At 44.5% G+C, this 10,587-nt stretch overlaps 1 protein-coding gene across 1 annotated transcript in view; it reads right to left on the minus strand.

Moving 5' to 3' along the window:
• Positions 1–10,587, minus strand: part of ctnnd2a (catenin (cadherin-associated protein), delta 2a) — a gene marked incomplete at both ends in the record, with an annotated part of 506,376 nt that overhangs the window by 124,859 nt on the left and 370,930 nt on the right. Inside the window, one exon of the mRNA XM_083657360.1 lies at positions 7,960–8,146. Coding sequence (XP_083513486.1) covers positions 7,960–8,146 — 187 coding nt within the window. The remainder of the gene's footprint in view (positions 1–7,959; positions 8,147–10,587) is intronic.

Genomic DNA, 10,587 nt, shown 5'->3' on the forward strand with positions numbered 1-10,587 from the left:
ACACACACACACACACACACACACACTCAAACAAACCCACACAAACACAGAATGTACACAAAGGCATATGCACACTCAGAGGCATGCAAGCATATGCACGTGCACAACACACAATCATAATGGACTTTCACATGCATTATGCGTGCAGGAACAAACACACACACACACACACACACACACACACACACACACACACACACACACACACACACACATTTGAAATATTTATTTATGTCCACATAAATACAAGTATGCAAAGGACATAAACAGTAATAGTGCAGTCAATTGCTGGGAGTCAGTCAGTTACATGAGTGCCCAGACGGCAACCACAACAATGCATACACATAAGAAACACACAGGATGATAACATGGTAGGTTGATATATACAGTTATACTGTAATGCAAGATAGCGGTCAGTATCCACTTCATGGGTACAAAAAGCAGCCTCCTCCATATTGAGCGGCTTCCGATAACAGTAGATATTGTACAGTATCTCGCTAACTGCTTGGCCCTTCTCTTTGGGAGACCAGCCATCTGAAGGCCTCTCACAACCAGCTTATGGACATGACCTAGGCTACCAAATACGAAAACTAGAAGTTTACACCTGTAGCCCAACTGTGAAATGGTCTGTTCTAGCTGTTGGTATTTCAGCATATTGATTAGAAAGGCCTCCTCTAGGCTGTGGTCAAAGGTACAGCCAACCTCTAGAACAAACACCTCTCTACGATTTTCATTGACAACAACAACATCAGGAGTGTTAGCTGGAATATTCGAGAACACATCTGAATCGTCACTGAACAAGCTCGGCTTCACAATAGAATGTTTAAAAAGCGATATTGAAGACCCGAAAATAGAAGAGATATCTTTTGATATCAGATCCACTAATCTGTCATGCCTACATATGTAAAGCCCTTTGTATGCATGGCAACCATTTAAGATGTGAGCTATGGTTTCTGTTATCTGTTCATGACCATGATGTATACAGTGAGGAGCATGACTGTCAGGAAGCCAGATGGAAAGATTGAGCTTGCTTGGTAATGCTCTCATCCAGAGCGACACTTTTAAACACTGCATGAGAAACAGAGTGATCTGCTGCAGGGACACATGCAAGTTTCAAGCACAAGCCACACCACACAAGCATAATGGACTTTCACATGCATTATGCGTGCAGGAACACACACACACACACACACACACACACACACACACACACACACACACACACACACACACACACACACACACACACACACACACACACACACAGAAGGGATAATGAGTGGGGTGAGAGGTGTGGAATTGAGCGGAGGTATATGGGACCTGAACATTGTGTCCTTGTGTAGCTTTAACCCCCCAGAACAGATAGCAAGATGGAGAGCAACCCCAGAGGGCAGCAGAGACACTTTCATTACTCTGTCTCACCTCCCTTCTTTGGGATCCTGTTACTCCCTCCTTCTCTCCCATCTCTACATTCAATCCCTCTCTTTTCCCTTGTAATCTCTCCAGCTTGTAGCCCTCTACTCTCTCTGGTCTCTCTATGCCTCTATCCCCCCTTCTTTCTAGCTCTCTCACAATTTGATCTGGAACTTCGCAGTGTGGACCAGTGCATTGACAGCGTCATTTGTCATCCCCTGCATCCGCAGATGCACGCGTGCACACACACACACACACACACACACACACACACACACACACACACACAAGTCCTCTAAACACCTTGGTGAGTTAGAGATAATCTACTTGCTACAAAGGTCTGAAGCCTAGAGACGTCACTGGCAATAACTGATAACTTAGTTCAAGAAGCTTTGGGAAATGCATTTGGCTTTGTATTGGGAAAAACAAACAACCACAGGAAACAACACAAAACACACCGATGGCTATGTAGCTAGATCTGTGCAGCTTTTGGTCTGCAGTCATATCAGGCATGATACACTGTATTAAACAAACACATATCTTTAATTGGCCTGCTTTTCTCTGTTTCAAACACAATACAAGCCCCACATAGTGCCCCATTGTGCCAGCACATTAGCATGCTAGTGTAGCTATTGCTCCAGCAGGTGCAGAGCTGGAGTCAGCGGTGTCATATTGTTGTTGCACAGGGTAATGGTTTTCAACCTGCTTAGGAGACCCGTGTCTCATAGGAATAATAGGAACACTATTCTTCTCCATGGAATAGATTAAAAATTGAATCCACATGAAAACTACAATTCCCATCTTGATTTCACCTTTCAGTTAGATTAGGGGAGGACACATGTTACAGAGGGATGATAAAGCCTTGAGACACTCAGAATGTATATCATGATCATTTTACTTTAGTTTCTTCTGATGACTGAAAATTGATAAAAAATGATCCGAATTTGTGATTTTTATTTATTTATGTATTTAGTATATTTAACAACTTATTCTAGTATGGACATTAATGCCTTTACAAAAGGTACTAATGTTGGATCAGGGTGCTGTGTTATGTTGATTACACACACGCAGGCACGCGCGCGCGCGCACACCCACCCACACACACACACACACACACACACACACACACACACACACACACACACACACACACAGACTTACACTGCGCTTTATGCACAAAGCCATGTGAATACCTGTAAACACCTCTTGAAACATCTTTAGAGTGGCTTTGAAATTCTTTTGAAGAGCATTCAATAGCTGGAGAAAGCATTTGAAACAGCTTGAGAGGCAGCTTTGGAAAGCAAGTGGGGTTGGGTTTAAGCCGGAGACTGTTGGTGGCGGATTGAGCACACGGCTCAAAGAGAGACCGCCAAGTTGACATAGAGTGCTTTTCTAAGCGGTGTACGTGTGTGTGTGTGTGCGTGTGTGTATGTGTGTGTGTGTGTGTGTGTGTGTACAAATGTCATTTATGAAAGGACCATAGCTTCCTTTCCGGGTCTCGAACTGCAGGTCTTGTGCTTATCAGTCAGTATGACAGATGCACAACACATCCAGCCAAATCAAAAGCATGCACATGATTTTCAACTCAGTTTAGTGCATTTCAAACCTTTACTGTCCCATGAGGGAAACTGCACATGCAGACAACTAGGGGTGGGGGAAAAAAATTGATTTGTAGATGTAGGACGTGGAAGATTATGAATCGATTTACAAATGTCAAAAGTTGATTATTACATTATTTACATTTTCTGGGAAACGGAAGGTCAGATCGCGATGCCTGCAAGTACTATATATTTTTTCACCCTGAATCCAACGCCGCCAACGAGGTTCGATCACAGGGATCACGTTTCGATCACAGGGATCTGATGAAGATCCCTGTGATCGAAACGTTATCATTAAACTGACCGGGAGCCAGTCATTCCAGTGTGCGGACTCAATTTATTTTTACTTGTTTGTCTAGCCTGACATCACCAGACCAATTACCAACAGTCAAAGCAAATTAAATATGAGCTCACAGATTCGTCAGGTTCCCAGGCGCTACAGTGAAACCACGGAGGCAAGATGTAACGTACTTGGCTGCAGCCGCATATAACGACACACAACCACACAACTCACCTCCTCTCTCTCTGGGAAGTTGGTCACGGTGTTCTTTGTGATTTTCACGAAGTCATACATCACGGACAGGCTGATAAAAATAGCGGGGACACGTTCATTCATTTCAGCAAAAACCAAAACAAGGAAGTCAATCGCGCGTGCCTTCTATATAGCCAATCAGACTTGCGCGACACTATGTGACGCAGTCAGCGACATTAGACATTTCACTTGGTAGGAGACACTACTCGGCGACACTGGAAAGTGTCGTCAAAGACCTCATTTCTGTCAGCGACGGTTTCAAAAGTGTCGACAGACCAAGTATAAATTGGGCTTTACTGTAACGTTACTGCTAACACAGTTTGATGCCTGGGCTGCACACGTGTCTCACTGCAACTCCTGTCCGAAGCGGGCGGCTAAACTCTGGGTATTTGTACTTTGTAATGTTAACTCTCCAATTCCTTAACCATCACCTCCCTCCTCCTCTGCAGCCCGAGGCTGTATTTCCCACTTGGGGATTAGTCTCAGACTCACTGCAGCTACACACACAGTCACACAGCTGTCAGGATAGGGAGAGTTCAGCCCCGACAACAGGTAGCAAAATGTTGATTTAAACGGAAACACTGGTGCATTAAAACATGCAAGGAAAGTAACATGAACGTTCAACCTGGGAACCGTAGAAAAACTGTGCACACCGTTTTCACAGTTGAACACGCATCAGCTGATCCCTGTAACGTTAGTAGGCTAATGGACCCGCTCGCAACAATACAAGTGCTCTAAGTGAGAAAAACAACGAATGTGCAAAGCCACATATTATAAGCCACATAACGTAGCTTAGAAGTAAATAGAGAAATGTGTGAAAAAGACACAAGACAAGATGAGCTGTGACAGGCTGCTGCCTGGGGGCGGGGCAGCGATTTGAGCGCAAAACAGGTCTTCAAACCACGTGATGACTTCTCGACGTCCTCCGGGAGGGGTCGACGGGTGATAGTTGGGTCGACGCGTCGTCACGTCAACGAGTTCATGCAAACAATAGACCCTTCTCACAGGGGCCATTTTGTGTCGAAAAGGCAGAGTAAACACAGGTGGAAGCAAAACACTAATGAGGGTTTCAAACTTCCATGATTGGAATTTGGAAACCCTCATTAGTGTTTTGCTTGCACCTGTGTTTATTCTGCTTTTTTGACACAAAATGGCCCCCATGAAAAGGGTCTATATTGCTTACATGACATGATGTTTTCACGACACATTTTCAAGATCAGACTAAGGCCCAAACCCATTTCTTATTTTTTACCCCTACCTCTTGTTTTCGAGTGCCCCTCGCTTTCCCCCTTGCCCTTCAGAATGGAGCCAAAAAGGTTAGGGGTTGAAATCTTTACCTAGGAAATGGGACACCACTCGTTACATCATCATCAAACTCATCATCAAACTTGGATACATTGTGGGTCTTGGTCTAAAATACTCCCACACTTTAGATGATCGTGGACGATGTTTTGTAGCTTGTCCTGTCCCTGTCACTTGGGAGTTGGGAATAACAAATCCATGTGATAGAAGGAGGCAACTTCACTTTCACTGCCGAACCTACCGCTTCCGCTGGTTGTGAACAACAATATCACTTCCGGTCAGATTTTTCCTGAAATAAAAGCCATTCTACACAAGTCTAACGCACACAGAAGACATTAAAAACTTGTATTTTGAAATCTGATATTGGAACGGAGCTATCTAGTGTATTAATTATCTTTGCTTCACTTATTTCGACACATCGACGCACGTTATGCAAGTCGATGTGTTTAGGTATAGCATTGCCTACAGTGTGTGTGTGTGTGTGCGCGTGAATGCGGGGGCGTGCTCTCTGGAAAGTTTGCACTCTCCACCATGCTGACTAGTCTGAACATCGCTAGAGGCTGATGAATAGCACGCACCGCACGCACACACACACACACACACACACACACACACACACACACACACACACACACACACACACACACACACACACACACACACACACACACACACACACACACACACACACACACACACACACACACACACACACACACACACACACAGCCAGCTATGCCTGCTAAGGCTGTAGCAGTGATTCCCCTGGAGGCTGCCTACAGTGGGAGACACATTTTTGGGTAAACTCTCCCTCTAAGTGTTTTGCTGAAGGACGCCTCAACAACGGTTGTTGAGGGAATGAGTGAGCATGAATCTCCTCTGTGTGGGCATCTGAACTGGCAGTCTCCATGTCTCATCATGCAGAATACCACCTCCCCTTCACCTTCATTTTAACATGGGTTTGTCAGCATTAGACATACATTCTTTGAGTAGTATTTATTATGGTATATCATGATGAACTGAGCTCGAAAAATACATAAAGCAAAGCATGGATAATATCAAACACTATTTTAGGTTTTAGTTGGTTTTGATGTCTTTGATGTCCTCTGTAGCTTGTTTATTCAACGTTATGTTTGTAACATAGGCGATGAGTGATGAGGTGATGAGTGTGCACTAAATGTTTCTGTGTTTTGAAAAGTTACCATCTGTGGGGCATGCAAGCACCTTGATCTACAAAGCTATGTCACTTTAGTTCATCATTTCAAGAGCGTTATCACCTCAAAAGCATATTTTATCAACACAGTAGACAAAACCAAAAGTTTTGTCTACTGCAGGAAAATCCCAATCCCAAAAATGTCTTGACATACAGAGGTCCCATACAAGTGGAGCTATTGCTATGGTTACCAGAGAGAGAGAGAGAGAGAGAGAGAGAGAGAGAGAGAGAGAGAGAGAGAGAGAGAGAGAGAGAGAGAGAGAGAGAGAGAGAGAGAGAGAGAGAGAGAAAAAGAGAGAGAGAATTATGACTTTGTATGCATAGAGTCATGTTCATAGGACTGGGGAGTATATGCATCACACAGTAGTGGAGATTCAACAGAGACAAGACACAAACAAAAAAGTGTGTCTCATTTAAATCTCAAGTATTATTTATGAATCATCCTCTTGCACACACACACACACACACACACACACACACATTTCACATACACTGTAGAGCGTCTGTAGAAAAGCAATAACATAACAATTTGATCTATATACTGTATATTCCCAAGAGTTAAAAGCGGAAGAAGAGAGCAGAGATATAGACTTTATTATGAGGAACACCGTACTGCTCCTGGGTAGGTATCAGCTTTCAGCTCAGTGTCAACCAGCTACCAAACTGCCATCCGCCTCCAGGTTTGACGTGTTGTTGCATTCTGAGATGCTTTTCTGCTCAGCACAGTTGTAAAGAGGTTATCTGAGTTACTGTCGCCTTTCTGTCGGCTCCAACCTGTCTGGCCATTCTCCTCTGACCTCTCATCAACAAGGCATTTCTGTCCAGAAATCAGTGCACACTCTACTGTGACTTGCACTTTGTCAAGCCCTCTTCCACTACAACCAGTGTTGGTTAGTGTTGGAGTCGAGACCACCTAACCCGAGACCGAGAAAGACCAAGAGACCAAGGGGGGGCCTGGGACCGAGACATGTCCAAGACCCAGGTGGGGTGAGACCAAGACAAGACCAAGACCCAGGTGGGGTGAGACCAAGACAAGACCAAGACCCAGGTGGGGTGAGACCAAGACAAGACCAAGACCCAGGTGGGGCGAGACCGAGAGTATCATTGAGCCCATTCTCCTCTACTGTTCCACATGCTATTTCACCAAGCTCAACAGAAACAAACTCCTCAAAATCTCACACACAACAGATAGCCCATCAGTCTCACTACTCCCGAACCTCCCATCTCTCATTGACACTGCCTTCACCCGTAAAGCACTTATCATAGCACATGACCCCAGCCACCCCGTAAACTCATGCTTCACCCGACTCCCATCTGGCCGCAATACACATCCCTGATTTGTAAAAAGGCTCGCTTCAGCAAGAGCTTTGTGCCTATCTATCTAACTCTGGCTTGCTGGATGTTTTCCCCCTCCCCGCACCATTCTGTGTCTCTAGAGACTGTTCTGTGTTCAAATCCCAGGGGATCAGCAGTTTCAGAAGCTCTCAAAGCTGCCCGCCTGGCACCAACTGCCACGGTCAAAGTCACTGACATCACATTTTCCCCCATTCTGATGTTTGATGTGAACATGAACTGATGCTGCTGACCTGTATCTGCATGATCCTATGCATTGCACTGCTGCCATGATTGGCTGAATGGATAATTGCATGACTAAGCAGGTGTACAGGTGTTCCTAATAAAGTGCTCAGTGAGTGTATGTGTTCACCTGTAGGTGTGTGTACATACATGATGATGTTCACATACATTTGTGTGTGTGTGTGTGTGTGTGTGTGTGTGTGTGTGTGTGTGTGTGTGTGTGTGTGTGTGTGTGTGTGTGTGTGTGTGTGTGTGTGTGTGTGAATGAGAGAGTATATGCGTAAACAGGATCTATTTGTGTGTTTAATGTGTGTGTGTACTCTCACCTGAGGCAGCCTGTGGCATTGCGTAGCACCTGGGAGGTGTGCAGATGGAGCTTGCGGTCGTCATGGTGATTGGGGGAGGAGTCCCAGGCGGAGTGGGGTATAATGACACTATTGGTCAGAACGGCCAGGGCATCCTGGATGATTGGCATCTTCAGAGCATCGCATGACGACAGGTTCCACAGCACACCTGCACGCACACGCACACACACACACACACACACACACACACACACACACACACACACACACACACACACACACACACAAGATCAAATGAGTCTATTTCTACATTATGTAATTAAGGCCTTGGCCACACTGATCCGTCAGAAAATGGACAGAACAGATAGACGGATAGATTTATGTCCGTTGCATGTACAAGTAACCTACTTGTACAGCAGGTGGCGGTAAGCACCTTGAAGGTGTCAGCGACCCGCCTATAAACCGAGAGAAGAAGAAAGCTGGCGTCAGCTAGCTGTTAGCTGTGTGCGCTACGTTACTTATGTGGCAATAAAATGCCACCGAATGACCAGATTAGATGGTGAAATCAGACGGTGACACTGACTATCACGTTGTACAACAGCGGGATGATGTACACAGCATTAATTATAGCCTCCTTCACTGCCTTGGCCGCCATCTTCTTTGAAAGGTTGAAAGAAATCTTGGAACGCCTCCTCTCGAGACCTCGACTCTGCTAAACGGACAGTGACTATCCGACCATCCGACCATCCGATACGTCCATCCAGAAAAAGTTCATCCCTCTTCAACTTTCTGTCCATCAAAACGTATGCAAATTTTCTGGATACGTACGCTTCTGAGTGCTCCACGGACACAGCTGTCATTGAAAATGAATGGAAGTGAACAGAGGAATGAATGCACACGGACAGACACCACGCATCAGTGTGGCCAAGGCCTAAGGATTACAAAAAGAGGGAGGTAGAGAAAAAGTGAGTGATGTGCAATAATTCATCGTTGGTTTATTTGCAATGTTCTGTTCATTGCACTTAAAAAAACGTAATAAACAATCTCCAGGCAGCCGACATAACACCATCCTTTGCCTCCTTTGCTAAAGCTTTCATTCCATATGAAAGGATGGATACAATTGAAATGATTACAGTATTCTAATCTAATTATTTGATGGTGCTATTTATGCATGTACTGTATGTATGTATGGTTTGTTTGCTTGTTTGTTTGTTTGTTTGTTTGTATGTATGTATGTATGTATGTATGTATGTATCTATGTATGTATGTATGTATGTATGTATTAACACAGTTAACACATTTATTAACAGTTAATTAATTTAAATCGGACCAGGTTGTTGACAATATCAACTGTCCCCTCTTTAAAGGGTCCCTAACACAATCCACACTTTCTATTCAAAGACAGATTCAGTCCATGTACTCAACATACATGTGCAAGAACACATACCACACATGCGCACGCACGCATACACACACACTGGCCTTGCATTGGTCAATTGTGACACACACAGTCACACACGCACATATTCACACACACTCACACACGAACACTCGCGCGCACGCACATGCACACGCACACACACACACACACACACACACACACACACACACACACACTCATCAGCACTCTAGCATTCTAAATATGCTAATTAGTTCCTGCTGCTAGCACTGGGCATCCCTGCAGAGAGGACGAGAGAGATGGAGACCGATATAGTAACAAAACATAAAGATAAAATGTGCGTGTGAGAGAAACAAGAGACAAAAGAGACAAAAATAGAAAATAATGAGAGGAAGAGAGAGCAGGTGGAGTAGAGTGACGCTTTATGGAGAAAACTTAGATCCCCTTTACACTTGCAATGGGATAGTGCTTGACCACATGAAGGTACAGGTGTAAATGCACCCAAGACACATTGAGGACATATTGTGATCCGATCAGTCAAACCACTTCCAGAGGTGGTCAGGGACGCATTGTGACCACAATGAATACAAGTGTATGCCAATGAGTTGTCAATCCCCATACATCTACGTAGCAGAAATACGTAATCGCACGCGACTGTTCCAAACCCGACGGCTTCTTCCCCCGCTTCGAAAAGCAAGCAAAAGTCCATGCAATAGCGCAGCTTCATGGATGGCTACCATATTGATTTAAGACAGGGGGACATTTTGGTTGTTTGAGCTGGGCAGACTGATCGAATCTTAATGTGGACACTGGAGACACAATAGATGTAATGAGGTTAAATCATATAATACGATCTGGAGACGAGATACATTTCAATGCAAGGTGTAAAGGGAGTGACAGAGGAGACATGTAACACATTCTCAACAAACTATAAAAAGATTAAAGTTTAACCGGATGGACAAACACCATTCGGCATGCACACACGTGCACGGCAGCCAGTACACACACACACACAGACACACACACACATACACACATACACACACACACGCTTTGGAGGCGCTGTGAAATTTACGTATTTACGTATTACGTATTTACGTATTACGTATTTCGTCGGAGACTAAAGACCCACCTTTTCGGCCTACACCTGGGCCTTTCTGAACCTTAACCATTTCTTAAACGCTCACATGCTGCTAGCTACGCCCCTGACTATTTTTTACATTATTTGTATAATAAGGTGTTACTCTAGC

The sequence above is a fragment of the Poromitra crassiceps genome, assembly GCF_964638095.1.
Source record: "Poromitra crassiceps genome assembly, chromosome: 2".
Classification (NCBI taxonomy): domain Eukaryota; kingdom Metazoa; phylum Chordata; class Actinopteri; order Beryciformes; family Melamphaidae; genus Poromitra; species Poromitra crassiceps.